We start from the raw sequence: 19,867 nt of genomic DNA on the forward strand, positions 1-19,867 counted from the left end.
GCCCGAGATGCAGCTCACTGATCCAGGTACTGTCATGATGAGCAGAGGCTTGCGAATGGATCATTTCTTTTTATTCAATAGCATTAAAACATACATGTTTTCATTTATTAACATATGTATATGTTTATTAGCAAGTTAAATAAGTTGTTACCATGAACATCTGCTGTTTATTTCTCTCGATGTGCACACTTTTACAGATTCAAAATGTGTATCGTTTCATTTGGTTAACTGCATGTGTATTAAGAGTGTTTGTTTAAAATCTCTTAACCTGTGGGAGGACGCCAGCGCACAGAAGCATTCTTTGGTTACATTAGTTCAGAGTTACTGCTAGTCATAATGTAAAATAATGCAATTCACTTCATAAACTATAACTTACATCATTAAAGAGGTCTACGACTCAAGTTTCATATCGATCTCGACTAGGGATGCACCGATTGACCGGCCATAAATCGGAACCGGCCGGTTTTTGCTTTAAATACACGATCGGCAATCGGCCGGATTTTGGTCTTCTTTAGGCCCATTTTTCCGGAAGTGCGGCTGCGTGCACAGACTACATTGTAAACCGTTCGCTATGTCATTTGTGTGTAAGTATTTCGAAATCTGTGCGCAGGACATGGGCAGCCGATCAGTACTGGAAATGCAGAGCTACATGTCTGAGGCACAGATAGCAGCAGGAAGCGATCAGCCGTTGGTGTACTGGCGCACAAATAAAGGCGGTCGCACACCGGACGAGAAGCGCTGCGTCGCGCCACAACTCGAGGTATCGCACACCGGACACGCACATTCTATATGCGTGAGCTCAATTTCGTGGCAAGATGGGAGAGTTTTAACTTCATCTATTATTATTATTTTAAATATAAGATTTTAATTGATAAAAGCTGAGTTTTGAGCGTTAATTAATGAAAAGAATCTGTGTTATACCTGTAATAGGTCTGTTATTGTTTTGTTGTATCTGTTGTCTAGGCAACTATGCAGCCTGAGTGAAAACGTAACCAAACACTTTGTAATGTTTTATTTCAATTAAACAAATGTACTGTATTTTAGTTTCAGTTTCAGTTTATACATCTGGGTTTTTTAATATAAAACTGCAGATGGCGCTCTGTGGCGTGGCTGAAATTTGAACAGCGTTCTGAGTCGTAGCTGGGCGACGCGGACAGACGCCGAATGGCGCCGCCGGTGTGTGTACACTCATAGAGAATAATGTGTTCGAATTTTAAAGACGTGGCGCGAGCGATTTTTAGTGCTGCAAATCCATTTACCCTTTGCTGAAATTTCCCTGTCTTCATGGAGAGGGCACGTCATGGTTGCTAAGCAAAGGCAGACACCTCAGGAGCCCTTCTGCCCAAGCGCTTTGCAAAGAAGGAAAAAAGCGGCGCGCCTAGCGTTTTCCATGTGTTTTTAGGCGCAATATATGTGAACGGCCCCTTAGAGTCCCTTTTCTGCGAGTACTAAAGCTGCGCGTGCTTACTGTTACCGGTCCGAGCCCTGAACACGAGTAGACCATGAAGAGATGTTCAGATCAACTTCTCACGTGTTGGATGAGAAACGAAACGGACTAAACTGTGACGAAACTTTTTTTTTTTTTTTTTTTTTTTTTGTAAAGTGGAACTTGCACACACATTTGAAAAGCCAGAAGTAAACGACAGTTGATTTTTTTTATTTTACCTTAAAATTACATTGACTTAATTTGATTTAAAAATCACCTGCTGTAGCACACTGAGAAAAAGTGTTTCATTCATCCAATTAAAAAAATTGAGGGTAATGATTCACATCTATATTTTTTAACTTGAGAGAATAGTTATTTATTTTTCATTAGCTCAAGTGAAAAAAATATAGATGTGAACCATTACCCTAATTTTTTATTTTTTTTTATTGGATGAATGAAAACACTTTGCATCTTTGTTTTATTCACACCAACATTATTTGATTTTAACATTTCGGAAAAATCTATTTATATAGCATACTTTTATTTAGTCTGTAAATAAAGACACTGGTAAAGACCTTTTTTTATTTAAAACCAAATTTAAAAACTAAAATACTGAATGCTGATCAAGAAACATATTATTGAATGTGTGTTGATTGTGTTGTTTGGATTGTAGAACTATGCAGTTATTGACTTTAATTTCACATGGTTACAGTTAATCTTTAAATGTAAGGCCAGTTCTCTGTAGTTTCAACCCAATTCAAAAACAAAATGCTGATGTCTGTAATGTAGCTGTTAATTTCAGATGGTTGCAGTTATTGTTTTCAATAGCCAAAAGCCAGTTTGGCCTATTAAATACCAAATAAAAATCTTGTTTATGCACACTTTCCTTATTTCTTGTTTGTTGCTTAAAGATAAAAATAAATAAATAAACGGAAATCAGTATTGGAATCGGCCAGTTTGTTTGTAAAAAAATCGGTATAGGAATCGGCCATGAAAAATCATGATCAGTGCATCCCTAATCTCGACTACGTTTTTCTTTTACATAACTCTTGGCATAAATTAATAAATGACTGTCATTGTAAGATAAAAAAAAAAAATGAAGCTCAAGTCCTTTTGGTTTCGTTTTGTCGTGGCCACGAGTTTAATGCATAAACAAACCCGCGTGACCAGAGCAACCTGAGATTATTAGAGACTGATAAAATATTTTTATCCATCCCACAGTCCGTTGATTGTGTCTTTTATGTAATATATGTGCATATAAGGCTATTATTATTGTTATCATTGTATAAAATATATTATATCCAAGTGGATGCTGCACACTGCTGGTGGTTGAGGAGAGACCCCCAACATGACTGTACAGTGCTTTGGGTGTACAACAATACACAATAAAGCGCTACATAAATGCACCATTCATTTATTCATTCATTCATATAGGCTAACCTTATATAATGATTGATAATATTATATTAAATAGGCCTTTTAATTTGTGCATTGCTTACCTAATTAACTGTGATAAATGAGTGTTTTCATTTACAAATGAAACTAGCAAATTATTCATTTATAATTCTAGTATTTATTAAAATAGGTTTAGGGTATAATTAGAGTTATTGTTAAATTCATTCTCTAAAGTGCACTTCCAGTAAAAAAAAAAAATATATATATATATATATATTGTGGCGAGTGGGGCGGGGCCGAGAGGCGTGGGAACGAGGAGTGAGGCCAGGTGTAGTGATTGGAGATGAGCTACACCTGAGCCCCACCGCTAGTATCGAGTCACACGTAGGAGATGGAAGGATATAAAACTGGAGCGACGACCGTGAAGGACGAGAGAGGACCAGGCCTGGGACATTATTTTATGTTTTGGCTTTTATTTGTGCGCACCAGTCGTCCGTGAGGGGCTGGTGCGCCGTTTTGTATTTATTTATGAATTATTAAAATGCTTTTTGATTGTGCGCCGGTTCCCGCCTCCTTCTTCCCGATGAATATGGAGATTTGTTTGTTACATATATATATATATATATATATATATATATATTAGTGCTGTCAAAATTAGCGCGTTAACGCATTAGATTAATTTGAAATATTTAACGCGTTAAAAAAAAATAACGCAATTAACGCGGTTGCAGTTTTTTTTATTTCCAGTTGTGGCCTATGTGTGTTCAACGTGCAAAGAAATATGGATAAGACCAAGGAAGGACTTTTAGACGGAAAGTTTCAGTATAAAACTCTGCCGGATTACTCTTCAGTCTGCCACAAGAAACATTACTCTTCATTCAGTCTGCCACAAGAAACAGCAACATTAAAATCATGAACTCAAATGTCATTGTTTAAAAAACAAAAAAAACAATGACTGTAACAGTGCGTAAATCAGACCTTTCTGTAACGCTAACGTTAATAAGCTTAAACGAAAATAATGAAATAATTGTGTAGCGGAGTATTTTTTGTACACAGTGCCGCGAACTGTCAATCACTCCTGTGCGCGTGCATCACTGTCCTCCTCAGCTGCAGCAACTTGCGCTCTCTCTCTTCATCAAGCTTTAAAACAAAAAGGGGACAAAAAGATCATATTGTCTTTGTGCATAGGCTATAGATTAATTAGATAAATGAATATCTAAATTTGTGCCTTGCCGTCTACGGTATTTTTTTAGAACTTAGAAAAAAGATGCTGCAGCCAATGAGCCGCCAGCGGGGGCTGCAGGACGACTCAACCTCCGCAGACAGTTTTTAATGTTTATCAGACAATAAATACTCAATATTTTGCTTTAGTATAACTCACAACGAGTTTCACACACCTTCTCCGGCCACGTTGAGTTGTTTACACTTAACAGTGGGAAAAGCGACACATGCGCTATTCACTTGTATAACTTAAGGGTGAATGGGTAATGTAGTTTCTGCTCTGGGTGGGATGAATTAGGAAGCTTGCATTTTGAAGGGCGCTCTGAAAATCGGCAGTGCAGGTAAAAGATTAAAACCTCTATTAAAACAGATGTCCAAATGAGCGTACCGGTACGCTACAGGCACGTTCTGGGCGCACGGAGAGGTGGCGGTACGCTCAAGAGCTATATTTGGAAGTGGCGGTACTGAGTACTGGTGCATACTGGCCCACTTAAAGCACTGGCAATGACTATACTTTGGAATTTTTTTGCAGTCCACTTAGAATTCAACATGGAAATCATTTTTGTTTTTTTTATTGGCATTGATTGTTTTGAAATTCAAATGGTGCTTACATGCCTGTGTTTTTATTTCTGTAATAAATATGGCTTTCAAGCCAACAGTTAATTTGGAGGATATTGATGGTTTATTGCAGGTATGTTGTTTACATGAGAAAATCTGTGTTACAAGTTAAACAAAAATTCCAATAAACAATAATATTTTGAATTTAAATAGTTTCTTTGTCTTGAGTTTACATTAATTATTTACATTTTACATTTACATATCCAAAAAGTTTCAGTCTTTTAATTGCGATTAATCGCGATTAATCGCGATTAATTTTTAAAAATTGTGCGATTAATTAGTTAATTTTTTTTAATCGATTGACAGCACTAATATATATATATATATATATATATATATATATATACATATACATATATATATATATATATATATATATATATATATATATATATATATATATATATATATATATATATATATATTGGCATGTCGGCCTCTTACAGTATAGGCTAGGGCTGCACGATATTGGGAAAAAATGACATTGCGATATTTTATTTTTCTGCGAAATATATATTGCGATATGAAATCTAATCTAATTTTTTCTGAAAAACAAAAGTTGGGTGAGCACACCTACATTCTCATTTTTTAATTATTTAAACATCGACACCAACATGTCAATTGATTAATATGCGCAAGGGAGAGAGAGCAAGACCGTGCTCGTGTTGTTTGAAGACGGTGAGCGTGCAGCGCGCTCTCTCTCTCTCTCTCTCTCTCTGGCACATGCACGCTCTCTCTCTCTCTCTCTGTCTGTCCTGTTAAACTGACAGGACTTAAAAACACATGCAAAATATGAACTTTCACTCTATGATGGTTATGCTGTGCAATTAATCCGCGAATCACATGCGTCAAGGGCCGGGGAGCAGCTGGCCCGTACAGTTAATTAATAACAGATCAACCACGACAGCCTACATCGCACATCCTGCGATGTGACTTAATGTGAATTCGTACATCGCGATATCGATGCTTAAACGACACAACGTGCAGCCCTAGTATAGGCTATTATTTACAAAACTCTTCAGGGCTGCATTTCCCAAAAGCATTTCCTCAATACTTTAATTTTAATTTGCAAAACTTTATTTTCTTTTGCAAAACGTAATTTTTTTTGCATATATATACAGAAATATATTATTTTGACTCCATATATAACCATTTTTTTTTTTAAGTTGTGTGCCTATTTTATTTCATAATTTTCTATTTTGACTTTCTGTTAAGCACTAAATTAATCAACACAATGACGTATAATATAGAGTAATTATCATGGGTTACTCAAACCATACCATCGTTTGGTCAAGGGCCTCTGTGTCCTGGTCCACTCTCTCTTTGACTTGTCTGTGGAAGCTCTGGAGCTGTCGCTCATTAAGAGGGGTCCGGTCATAACCCTCTAACTCCAGGAAAGATGCTAAACTCTTGACCTGGGTGTCCCTCTTTTTAATGTTTTGTGTGTGTCTATCGGCCTCCAACTGCAGACGTCCTTCAAACAAAACCAAAAATTATGATGAACAGCTCTTAAAATGAATAAAAATCATAATGTGCTGCTAATAGGTAATGAGAAAAATTACTTGGCCACATTCCAGTGCTTGTGTGGTTAATGTTTTTTTTCTTTTCTTTTGCCATCAAATCAAAGATGTAACGTACAGATATGCATGGTTGCAACCCTAGTTTACTCCTACATGCATCTCCCCAAAAAACCTTCCTCTAACTTACATTTATGCAAAGCGACTTACAGTGCATTCAGGCTACACATTTTTTTTTTTGTATACAAGTATGACTTGTAATACTTATATAGCAATCATGGTTTTGCCAGGCTGTAATATATACTAAAAGAACATAATTTGTCATCTAGTTTTTTTTTATATTAGAATCAACTAAACAATTTGAGGATATTAGAGAACAGATACATACATCAATCACTGATAAATAAAGGGAAATCTGACTACCTTGCTCAACTAGCATGTCAGATTTGATGCGGTTCATCCTTTGGCACTCTCTGCCTGCACGTTCAAGATCACGCTGGCACTCCACAAGTCTCCGTTCCTTCTCCTTCACAGTCCTCTGGTGATTCTGATACATGTCCTGCAGCTGATCGTCTGTGCCCTGGAATACCTAAAACAGCACAACACAGAGTCAGGGTTCCTCAATGAATGAACAAATGGTGTGGCACAAGGCTTTGTCTTAGGCCTGTTGTTTTTTGGTTATACATGCTCCTTTTAGGTGATATTTTTAGTAAACATGGTATTAGTATTCATTGTATTGCAGACAACAAACAATTTATCCAGACTATAAGTAATAAATAATAGTTTAAAGTGACATGACGCGTGGCCAAGTATGGTGTCCCATTCTCGGAATCTCACCGTTCCCCCCGTTTATAATTGCCAAAGTTTATAGTTGTCATATTACTTATACAAGTATTTTTGTAGATGTTCTCCATCTTTTATTTTCCAATGACATGCAAGAAAACAACCAAATAAAGGATTTCAAGGGGGATAAAAAAGGTATTCACTTTCTTCACTGTACCCCCTGTTGCACCACGGGCGCTGGATATATAGCTGCCCACTGCTCCAGGTGTGTGTTCACTTCTCAATGCTGTGTGTGTGCATTGTTGGATGGATTAAATGCATAGCACCGATTCAGAGTATGGGTCACCATACTTGGCAAATGTCATGACTTTCACTTTCACTTTATTTGTGATGGGATGCTTACGCACTTCTGTCTTTCCTCTCTCAGAACAAACCTCGTAAGTAGAGGGAGAGACAATTCTTTGGAGGGCGCCAGGGGAACATGGGCCATTTTCCCGAGAACACTAGACTTTGAGCTACCCACATGAACACTTTGCACATTTACATTCCATTTAAAAGCTGCGGCTACTAACAATTGTTTCAATTTCACAATGGCAGGCCAGAAATTTGAATGGCTTGGGTGATAGGGATGAGCTGCAGGCTGTCTGGGGAGACAGACCTCGAATGCTTCTCCATCTTTTTTTACGCAGGTCGCATTGCTGACGCATAGTTGTTACCATCTTGCTGAACACGGCATTTGGATCGATAGGGGCATCCAAAAACTCCACTTTTTCTGTCAAAGAGGCCTGACAAACCCAGCCATAGCGATCTCTCTCTCACAACCGCTAAGCCCATACTCCGACCACAACTTTGAACTGCTCTACGGGACGTGTGCAGGTTTAAATCTGCAATGACGCATATCTCCTACCAGAGCGCTGGGTTGGGTGAACCGAAGTCCAGCTGAGACCCAATCTCCTCTAATAACTCCGCTTGATAGACTGGGACAAGGGAAGTCACGTTCACAGCATGTATGGCCAGTACAGAAAATGTATAAATCTTTTGAAAAACAGATTTCCCCTGTCAACATGGCCCCAGTTGAAGAGAGCCCTGCCCTGCAGCTGGGATGCAAATGATTCACCACAGATGATTCTACATGGGGAGGATTTGCCATCCCCAATCCTCCATTCCCTGGACATCTAGCCTCGAGAAGTCCTGAACAGGTACTCAGTGGGAAAAAGGCTTATCCCAAAACCTCTTCATTTCAGCCACACAAGCCGCGATGGCGGGAATAAACTGTTTCGCTGGAGGAAGACGTGACGGAAGTCTCTTTCCTTCATACAAGTCTTTTTCAGCTCCTTATCTGCTGGTTGGGATGGCCAGTCGATCGACAGTCTAGCCGTGCCCCTGCGACAGACCTCGAAAAGATCTGTATGCTTCTGCACAGGGGAGGGTGAGCTCTCATCCTGTGCACTCGGCGGACGCGACTGAAGAATAGCATCTTCATCATAGTCATACTCGGCCTCGAGGATGGTCGACAACACTTCTTCATCATCATCTTCCTTTTCCGCTAATGAATCTTAAAACAGCGGGGGAAGGACGGGGGACACCTTCTCCATCATCTCACCCCAGAAGCTGGAGGCCTGTGGACAATCCATCGGTTCCTCTCTGAGTTGAGCAGACAGGCATAGGCCCGACTTCCCAGCTACTGCAACTCGAAGCCTTCGCTCTCGGTTTTGACCGAGAACCTCGCACAGTGGGGACAGCCCTCGGGGTTGGACAACTCTGTAACTCTGGCTGAGTGTGTTGAGCACCCAAGATGGAGATGCAGAGACCGTGTGAATCTTTCGCAGAAATCCACATTCCACACGCACACGGATGAGGAGGACGGCCCTTTCCTCTAAGGTGGTCATGAAGCCTGCACTCAACTAGTACAGAGCTCTTTGCTGCACTGCTTTACACTTTAACTGGGCTCTCTACTGTACAGAAGACCTTAATTTGATAGGGAATAAACCTGTCAAAAGGAGGAGATGAGAGAGCAATCTTTCCACAGCCCTACTACCCTACTTCTGTGTCTGCTTTTGCCATGCGGGGTGGAAATTTCCAGTCTTCAAGTGACAGCAGCAGTTTACAAACCTCTGTCAGTCACACAAAAGGAAGAATGGAAAACTAAAGAGCTGACAGATGGGATTAATTGCTGTAGTTTATTTTTTTTCTCCCTTTTATGGCATTGTGTCTTGTAAGGGTCAAAATATTGAGGCCCCTTTATCTAGTTTAGAAGCGTTTTATTCCAATTGATCAAGGACCCTAATTATTTTTTTAAATATCTTAAACTGTGTTCCGAAGATAAAAGGAGGCCTTACATGTTTGGAACAGCATAAGGGTGAGTTATTAATGACATAATTTTCATTTTTGGGCGAACTAACCCTTTAAAGCCACAGCTTCACTGTTATTAGGGAAATGTGACAAAACTGAGGTAATTTGTATGTGCATAGCCTCTCTCTCTCTCCTCTCCCTCTCTCTCATATAAATAACATTTGATGAATTACAATGCTCTGAGAATAGAATATTGAAGTGGAGATCGCTAAACTTCATGCTAACAGGTGTTTTCAGAAAGCAAGCATGTTTATAGTGAAAAGAGAGCGCGTGCACATGGTTGCCAGGTTGACAAATATAAGCAACATGCTTAACAGATATTTTCCGTATTGCGCAATGTTTTGTGGATAACATCTCTTTATATAAGAAAACCCCGGTTGTGTTCCTTTGCGGTCAGATTAAACCTTGTTGTATCCTGCATATTAATCTCTATTCATTATTTTTAGAAACTTTGCACTTTTCTACTCAATTTTAAACAGGGTTATTTATTCAAATTAAGCACTGTCCTTTGGGCCAGCTGTATCGATATTCGTACAAGTTTGACTCTCTAACCTGTAGGCCATGACTGCCAATAGATATTGTTAATATTAACTAATAATAAATAAGTATCTCTGTTTTAATATAATTTAAAGATACAGAATACATCTTTGAGGAGAGAAAGAGACAGAACTTGAAAAGAAAGATGAGCTTGCAAAAGCAAACCCCTTGTTTCACCAGAAAATGAAAAAAAGTCATAAGTATACCAAAAACATCCACTATTGAACATCCTGTGCATGTTTTCTGTGCACAATACTTCCTGTGCTTTCAGATGATCATTATCTAGAATTTATGACTAATACTGATAGTAGTAACACTTTCATAACTAATGAAAAGGGTTTTTTTGTTTATTTGTTACTTTGGTTACCTGTTCCATCTTTTCCTCTAGTTCCCGGTTATCATCCTCCATCTGTTTCTTCCTGCTGTCCAAAGCTTTGATGTCATTATCCAACTTCATCACTTTGCTGAGACTACTGTCTATGTCATACATTCGGTTCTGAAAAATATGAGGAAAGTGTGTTTTGGTTAAAAAGGATCTGTGGTATATGCTGTAACTTGTACCCTTATCTGCATTACAATCACCTACATTGAATACAATTTGAAAAATTCATTTTCCAAAACAATGAACTGCCACAGACCTAAGAAAAATAAAATTAAAATCCCATGGCATTTAATCTTTTGAGTCAGCATAAAAGTTGGTGTCTCAGATTCTTTGTGTCTCACCTCCAGTGGGTCTATCTGACTCTCGATGCGTTGGACACTTTCTTTAGAGGAAGCCAGCTGAGTCTCTTTAGTGGACAGCAGCTCTCGGATCTCTTGGGCTTTATCTTTGTTCTGTTTCAGGTACTTGAGCTCCGTCTGGCAGGTTTTGACAATGCCGCTCTGCTTCAACCTCAGTGCCCGCAGGGTCTCCAGTACCTTAATGTACCTTCAAGCAAAGATTTTTGGTTATTTTCAGGCATTTATCTGTGATGCTACCTTAATGTGTGTAAAAGACAACATCTGAAAAGTCAATGGTACAGAAAAGTAACTGAATAACTACAAATTTAGTTTATTGGGGTTTTAACAAATAAATAGTTTCAGTTAGGCTGCTAAACAATTTGTTTGTATGGATAATTCAAAAGACATAATAAGTGGGTTTCACTAATGAAGCAAAGAATGAATGTCCACTGTTTCAGTTGTAACTAAGCAAAGATTTTAAAAGGAAAAAATTACTATCTCTCCAATAACACATTAATAAACACTCATTTAGCGCCACATACTGGTGTAAAAGCAATTACAAAACATACTGTTTATTGCACAGAGATATTAAAGAAAGAACACATACAGTAAATTTCCAACAAAAACATTCTTGATAAGACAAAATAAAGCAGAGAACGTAAGCAGTCTGAGATAATGTAAAATGAAAAAATAAAATATGATGCAACTTGTAGACTCTGGACCACAAAACCAGTCATAAGTAGTAAAAAAATTACAGATTATTATTATTATTTTATTTTTTTTCTGGGATATTAAGATCATGCTCCATGAAGATATTTTGTATATTTTCTGACATAAATACACCAAAACTAAATTTTTGAATAGTAATAGACATTGCTTCATTTAGACAACTTTAAAGGTGATTTTCACAATATAAAATTTTTTGCACCCTCAGGTTCCAGATTTTCAAATATTTGTATCTCAGACAAGTATCCTAACAAACATTCATCAATGGATAGCTTATTTATTCAGATTTCAGATGGTGATTAAATCTCAATTTCAGAAAGTTTGTCCCTTAAGACTTCAGAGTCACATATGACTGAGCGACAGAAGCCTCAGTGAGAAACCTGTTGTCCAGATCAACATACCTTGTGGCTGAGAAAATGTCATCAAACTTCTGCTTGAGGGCTTTTCCTTCACTCAGAGGCCAGTTGGACTCCTCTTGGTGGCAGAAGATGACATGGTTGATAACAGCCTTGGAGACGCCCAGTGCCGAGATCATCTCACGGTCCATTTCAGCACACTTGGAGCTCAGGCCCACTTTCTCTCCGTGCCTGACAACAAGAGAGATCAAGACATATTAATGCCAAACAAGCACAAGTGGCCCTTCAGACAGGGACCATGATGTACAAATTCCAAAGCCCAAGTGGGAGTTAAAATTTGTAGTAAAAAGTTTATAAAAAGGAAAAAAAAATTGTGTTCCAAATAATGCTGTTTTTCTCTCTCTTCGAATACATTAAAAATCCTGAAAAAAAAGTATCATGGTTTCCACTAAAATATTAAGCAGCGCAATGGTTTTAATCATTAAAAAAAGTTTTTTTCCAAGCTCGTCCACACCAGATCTAGTTAAAAACATCTCCGCTTTTAAGAATGACGCAAGTGCACCAGGTCATGTGACAAGAACCAACTCACTCAGCTTCCTCCAGGGTGAAATTCCCCATTTTACTTTCCTTCGTAAGTAAATCTTGTTTATCTTGAGTTACAACAAGAGTTTTTGGGTGGTGGAAATCCATTACTGAAATTTTGTTGTTGTAACGGAGATCACAGCTGATGGATGCTTAGCAACGACAGACGCCTCAGGAGCGCAGGCGCTTTGGAAAGAAGGAGAAAAATAAGCGTGTGTGTGTGTCAACTTACTGGGCGCGTTGACACACGCAACCACACGCCTACAGATATATTTAGCAGCGCAAGTCAAACGAAGTGAGCGAAAAGTAGGCCAATTTCGACGGAAAGGACAATGAAGTTAACGTACTTGCAAAATAAGTATTAAAATAAAGCAGTAGTGCAAGTACAATGCAATATCACTTGCGACGCAAACATCCACAAGCAAATGAAAGGCTCTTCCCAAAGCTGGCCACTCTAGCGAGACGTTATCTCTTTATTCCCGGGACATCTGTGCCATCGGAGAGGGTGTTTTCTGCCTCAGGCAGTCCACAGGCTACACTCCAGTCTAACCACATCATGACATGTTACATTTTAAATAAAATATTTTTGATTTATCTATATTGCGACAGGCCTAATAATGTCTTCTGCAAATTAGGCTTGCCGCGATAGACGGTGCTGACGGTGATGTTGGTTTTAAGCCGCAACACCAGACAGGTCACTTGCCCACTGTGCCACAGATCCCCACCGTCGTCTTGATTTTTTTCTAGTAATAAAAACCATTTAGTTCAGTAAAAGAACAGAAACTACAAATCAAAACTAAATGCAGCTGCTCAATGCAGAACGACAGTCGCATCACAGATCAGATTTAATTTATCCAGTGAACAGTGTGAGGAGAGCTGACTGACAAGAAGAGTGAGGTGAGAGAGACAAGACGATGGCGGATGATTTAGTTTAGAAACAAACTGCGTCTGGCAGTATTTTGCTGTTTATCTAAAGTGATTTTGGAAGTTTTTTTTATTTATTTTTGTTTTACATTCCTTTCTTATTTAACCCCTTACTAGTAACCCCCCTTTTTTGGCATGGAGACCGAAATTACATACCCAAAATAAAAAGGTTTCTGCTCATGATTCTTTCTGACTAGATACATAATCAACCTTTGTTCACAAAGCTGACACTTTAAAGTTTACTGTTCAGGAATCAGAATCACTCAGACTGTTATGATAATAGAGATATATAAGCTCAAACATAAAAACAAAAATAAAAATATTAAAAACATATGTTTTAAATGTATTTAAAAAAATTTTGATGTAGGAAATGAGTTTGAAAACACAGTGTAGCTAAGGCCACAAGTCTTCCAAGACTTCATAAAAAATTTCATAATCGAATCTGTAAAACTGTGAATTTTATGAAATATTTTCTAAGGCCATGTCATGTGTGTTTTTAGAGAAGGCTAATCAGATTGATTTATGGCCCTTGTCATCTCTGTAAGATCTCACATGTAAACTTTCCTGTGCTCTTTGTGTATGTTTCACTGTTGAAAAGTGCCCGAATCATGATTGTATTGTTCTCACCAAACGAGTCTTTCACACCTCCGCCAAGTATGACACATTATCCGCATTATTCTTTTATCATTATTCTTTTGTTTTTATTCCACCTTTATTAGCCTTGATTGTGGTTTTTCAGGCTTTACAAAGCAACAAAGCAGCGATCTCACTTCAGTCTCTCTTTGCATTTAGCCCTTATTTATCAAAAGTCTTACTATAAAAATACAACAAAACATTTTCTTACGACCTTACGTGAATTATTGAGACAAAAATGCATTATGAAGAAGAAAAGCACCTGCTATTAGTAGCATTGGTGCTAACGTTAGCATCAAGCTACATCTGACAATTTATGAAATTATTAGTACACTTTTACTCAAAACTCACTTTAAACCCCGATCGAGTGTTTATAATAACTTCCTTTAGCGATCAGGGGTGGAATTTGGTCGTTTACTGTTGTAAAAATATGTTATTTGTAGCCTTTTTCATCGCTGCACAAGTTAGCATTTCCGATGTACATTTTCGATTTTTTTTATAAAAACGCCCCAGATCTCAAGAAATTCTCATACCAAGCTTTACTATCGTAATCGCGGCTTTATTATTCGGATATTTTGTGTGTACAGAGGTGTTTCAGTGTTGTTTTGGCCAGATAACTACCAGGAAGTGTGCAGGAAGCATGTGACACGATGGGGCGGTGTCCAGATATGAAACTCTAAGATTGATGTTTGAAAGACCCAATCAGAGTCTGAGTCACACACCGCACGAGCTGTGACTACTGCACGCACACAGAGATCGCTGGGAGAGGCTGTTTATCATCTGATCGCGTAAATCCGTGGAAAATGAATAGAAATGACGATTCTGTCTGAAGAAATATGAAGTAAACATCAGTAAATATATCCATATATCTCCGCAGATATGCATCTTTGGTCTGTAAATCCTTATTGACGCTGTTCAGTGAGTCTATGTGAACACAAATAAACCGCTTTTGACGTGACTGAATATGAGTGAGTTGTGAATTTCTATTCAAAATGTGGCATAATACGGATTTATTATTTTGCACTCCTGACATAAATCACTAAATATCTGTCACTGCAACAATGTTTTATCAAAATATTGGTCAAATATCGAAGCTTGAGTCTTTAAACTTTCCATTGATGCACAGTTTGTCCAGATGAAGTAAGACAGTGATGTTTAATGTGCTGTGAAAGTGAAACAATAATAAACTGGGGCCGTCAGCGATGTTTGCACGCAAAGGGGTTAATAGGTTCCACATTGTTTGCTGGTTTTTACTTTATTTAAACTTTGTTTCATCCTTTATTTTATTTGACATCAAGGTGTATGCTTTCTTACTCGTTTGGCTAATAAAGGTTCTACTTTTCTTATTCATTTGGACATATATTATACATTTATACTTTGCCTATTTTTATTTTTGCATACTTTATGCAATTTATTTGTTATTTTATATTAAGCATAGCCTGCCCTACAGAATGGCATAATTTTAATAGTTTTGTTAAAGTTATATGTTTTATAAATAGGCTTAAGTGACATTGTATTTTGTTGTTGCATTCAAGCAATTGACGTCTAACTGCCACAAATTCAAAAGTGAAAGAAAAATGCGCATGATGCTTTTAATCTTTTTAAAAGCGAAGAAAAGCAAGGAAAATAGGGACAATTCAAACGAACAAAAAATGTACAATTGCTTTACGACGCATTGCCACTATTAGAAAGTGAACTCAAAAAATGCGCACGCTGCTTTTATAAGCTATTTAAAAGCGAAGGAAAGCAAGGAAAATATTAAATGCCCACTATTAGCGGTGTTGTCACACGTCGTTGAACCTACTTGAATCTTGTGATGACTCCCTCAAGGGTTTTGAACTCTGTTTTCTTGCCCTTCTGTGTGCTTTGCATAGACCTCTGGACAGCCACAGGATCGCCATTCACATCTCTAAACTGGAGTCTGATCTGTGCCCGTACATCCGTCTCATGGGCATCCTACAACAGACCAACATTAGCATTAACACACATAGTTATTGGCAGTGTTTTTCACACAAAGAACAATAACAAAGTTATAAAAAAAATAGTTATATTTAAAGAACAGCAGAGTACACACCACAACTAAAACGATAATGGCATAGAGGAACGATACTGCTAGAATCACTTTCAATTTATTTATTTATTTGATGAGTGATGCAAACACTGACAGCTAATCAGAACCATTCCTGCTTTCAAGAGCTCTAGCATTTAAAGTGGCTGTTTAAAATAAATAGATCTATATTGTGCATCGGTGTGGATTCTCATAGTTATCATAATTGATGGGAAAGGGCTGTAAGACATGCAGACTGGCAGTTTGTTTATTTGCATTTTTCCTGTCAAAGACCTACTTTGGGATCATGGACAAATGTGCTTCCTTTACTTCCTGGTGGAAAGTCTCCTGAAGTGATGTACTTGAGGCATTCAATGATGGTCTGCAAGTCATAAAAAGATTGTACATTATTATTTATGTAAAAAAAAGTATTATATGTAGTTATTGGTAGGAAGAACTTTAATATAAATGCTATTTAATAATGTGTTTAATATAAGTATTTAATCATCATCATAAGGTTTCATGTTGGCTATGTGAAACGTAAACATAATATATGCATTTAATTGACAATATACAACCGTTTTTCCAGCTCCGTTAGGTCCCACTAGGACCGTCAGAGGGCTGAAGAAGGTGATCACTTGTTTGTCTTTATCCTCAACTCCAAAACTCCTTACTCCCAGGATACTCATCTTTTCGATCTTAGACATTTTGGACCCGTTCGTCGACTTAAATATCAGCAACTAGAAAATGATATTGTCGACTATAACCATGTGAAGTTGCAAAAAATACAAATTACTTGGACCAGTGGCATATGTAGTTTCATAATACGTCCAAATAAAGACGATGCAGTCGTTCTAGAACGCAGCTGGGCTAAAAAAAATAATCAATTCAAGTCTATTTGTATAACATTAGCGCTTTTTGCGATACAAATCGATGCAAAGCAACTTTACAGAAAATTAAGTTTCTACAATATGTAGTGATAGCTTATCGGTGTCAAAATATGCAAAAACATTAACAGGGCAAAGCATTTTCTAAAAATAACTCACACGAGTAGTTCAATCTCTTGGGTTTGTTTTGACTCCACGCACTCGTGTGTTTCCCGCGTCGGCGCAGTGACGTGCTTCCGCATTCAACTCACCGTCAGATGACACACCAAGAAACTACAAATCCCAAAATTTAATAACGAACGCTTGAAATAACAATAAATAGATTTATAATAGCATAATATTGCAAAATAATGATATTCACTTATTTCACCCGAAGCTCCAGCTACGACCACACAACTGCAATTTAATTTTAATTTAATATACGAATTGTAGTATTACCCTTTTTATTGCCCACATTAAAACAGGATTTGACGAAGTAGCAGCTGTTTTGAACATAGCCAATATCAGCTCAGTAGTTGTGAACTGTGATTGCTTTTCAGAACGAATATGGTGAATTATTAGCAGCTCACGTTTAGCTTATAAAAACACATCAAATGCTCGTGTCATGAGATAAAACTCTCCCGTTGTCATTTCAGTATATTAAACATTAATGCTACCAAAGTTTGGTTTGTAAATATGGCACTGAAAAACATGAAGCATGTGTGAAAAGGTTAAAAGGATTTGAAAGTCTCCAGGTGCAAAGCTCCTCACACAATCGCTCAGATCTACACAACCTTCCTTCTCATGCTGTTTCTCGTCTGTAAGTAGTCCAAACCAGAAACGAAATTGTTTTACCAAATTCCTATGTTGAGCAGGAGAAACGTTTGACGCGGGGGTTTTTGTTATATATGGTCTGTGGAGTAATGTTTGATATCAGGTGATTTCTCAAAACGACAAAATATTTTTTTAAGTGAAATAAATCTTCATAATTCTAAATCACATATTCTGTTTTTATATTAACATTAGCATAATTTGTCAGGCAGATCTTCCTGACAATCATCTAAAATGTATTGTCGTTGTTATACTACACCTATCCACTTGGTGCTGCTGTTTAATAAATGTAAGGACCAACTAGGTACTTGTAGATTTACAGAAAACAGAGATGAAGTCCCACTTAACGTTTAAAAGAAGATGAACTAAAAGCCTTTGAACTATTTGTAAATTAAATTACAAATATATATATATATATATATATATAATATATATATTAATGTTTTTTTCCTATATATATATATATATATATATATATAGGAAAAAAACATTAATATATATATATATATATATATATATATATATATATATATATATATATATATATATATTAATGTTTTTTTCCTATATATATATATATATATATATATATATATATAATTTGACAGTAATATGGACAATTAAAATGTGCTGTTTTTTTCTTTCTAGCATTGCAGCACATGGGTAAGGGGGATGACGCTATACGTGAGGCAATTCATCATCTTCAAGACCTTATGGATTATGCACATCTCCTCACATTTGTAAGCACAATGCTTTATAAATATTCCTTATTTCTACAATTACCATAATCATTATTTTCTGTATCTTTTAAAGAATATAAAAGAGATATACGTACCGAATGTGCATATTGAAAGCTTGGAGGTGAGTTTTGGTAAAAATATGAGATTTGTGTGTTGGAGATGACACATATCTGAGCAAGACTTGGCCTGTTTTCTTCAGATGTGCCGCTGTAAAGAGTTCATCGCTCAAGAGCTTCTGAAGACATTAGTTTCAGCAGAAATCACTGATCAAGACGCTGCTGTTGAACCACGCACAGCACTTAGACTGTTACAGCACAATATCAGATTTCTCCTTCAGGATTCGGTAAGTGATTTCTCTCATGTGTGTTTTGGAAGCTGGCCCAATGTATACTCAGGTATGTGAATTTTTATGGATTTTTTTTTTTTTCTTTGCTAGATTGGAGAACACTGTCTAAAACACAAAGTCATGGTTCACAAGTTTAATTTGAGAATTAATCAAGAGTTGATGTTCATTCGTCGATGTTTCACCTTTTTCCAGGATTGGATGTCCAAATGCATAACCAGCAGTGACTTTTGATTTTTGTTGAATTCACTTTGACTTCTATCAAATTTCTTACATTAACAGTTTAAGTATCTAATACTTTTATAAATGGCCTAACAGGACAAGATCGAAGATTGATAAAAGCTTTGTTTCTTAATATTGCAATAAATAATAATGAGTGACCATGACTTGGAAAGCTTTTTTTTTTTTGTGCTTTCAATGCACTACACTGTATTTGTTTCGATAACTTACTGTCAGTATAGTTTGCAGTAGAGGGCAGTGTCAAGCTTCTATAGGCTGCCACTTCATTTTAACACACTGTGGGAGAACAGATAGTTATGAATGAAATGAAGTTGAGCATGATTGGATTATGAAGTAGTTACGTGATTATATCTTAAGAGCAGCACAAATTAACATTTGTTAGTTTCTGTTTCCTATCTATTTTTTTTTTACACAGTTTATATAGGTTTCTTAAAGTCAATTCACCTTTATTTATATTGTGCTTTTAACAAAGTATCATTATCAAATAGGAAACAAGTGTGTCAATAATGCAAAAGGACAATAGTAAACTCTCAATTTTCAGTTAAAGGCAGTTCATCATTGAATTCAGTGATGTCATCGTCCAGCTCAGTTCAGTTTAATTACTATCTGTGCAATCAAGACACATATCACTGGAAATTAAGTGTCCCAAACTAAGCAAGCCTGAGGTTCCCGTGGTCTTGTCCTGATTGCTGTTTAGGCGACGAGGTCTTCACTGGGGCTCATCTAGTTGTCCTGTTCTCCGCTGACACATCTCTATGTGGAGCACTGGCTGCTGCAGACTCCTTTTGCAAACAAAAATCTCACTGGATTGTTACAATTAATGGGAAAATAAATGTTTGGAAATATATACTGATATTTTCTATTGACACACTACAGCAAAACATAAAACTATTTTAAGCTGGTGAAAATGCTAATGTTCTAATAATTTTGGCACCCACTGTGCATTGAAAGGGGGGAAAAAAGTTGCAGATAGATGCAGAGGAAATACATCATGAAAACTGAAAACAAGG

At 37.0% G+C, this 19,867-nt stretch overlaps 1 protein-coding gene across 2 annotated transcripts in view; it reads right to left on the reverse strand.

The window, feature by feature from the left end:
* The window catches only part of LOC127986041 (DNA repair protein RAD50), a 224,260-nt gene extending 207,257 nt beyond the window's left edge, over positions 1-17,003 (reverse strand). For both annotated transcript variants that reach the window (XM_052588246.1, XM_052588245.1), the window contains exons 1-9: positions 16,884-17,003; positions 16,416-16,577; positions 16,136-16,219; positions 15,595-15,746; positions 11,697-11,882; positions 10,573-10,777; positions 10,217-10,345; positions 6,601-6,766; positions 5,941-6,134 (exon numbers count right to left, since the gene is read on the reverse strand). In XM_052588246.1, coding sequence (XP_052444206.1) covers positions 5,941-6,134; positions 6,601-6,766; positions 10,217-10,345; positions 10,573-10,777; positions 11,697-11,882; positions 15,595-15,746; positions 16,136-16,219; positions 16,416-16,544 — 1,245 coding nt within the window. In that variant the 5' untranslated portion in view covers positions 16,545-16,577; positions 16,884-17,003. The remainder of the gene's footprint in view (positions 1-5,940; positions 6,135-6,600; positions 6,767-10,216; positions 10,346-10,572; positions 10,778-11,696; positions 11,883-15,594; positions 15,747-16,135; positions 16,220-16,415; positions 16,578-16,883) is intronic.
* Between the last annotated feature and the right edge of the window lie 2,864 nt (positions 17,004-19,867).

Source organism: Carassius gibelio, chromosome B21 (genome assembly GCF_023724105.1).
Source record: "Carassius gibelio isolate Cgi1373 ecotype wild population from Czech Republic chromosome B21, carGib1.2-hapl.c, whole genome shotgun sequence".
Classification (NCBI taxonomy): Eukaryota; Metazoa; Chordata; class Actinopteri; order Cypriniformes; family Cyprinidae; genus Carassius; species Carassius gibelio.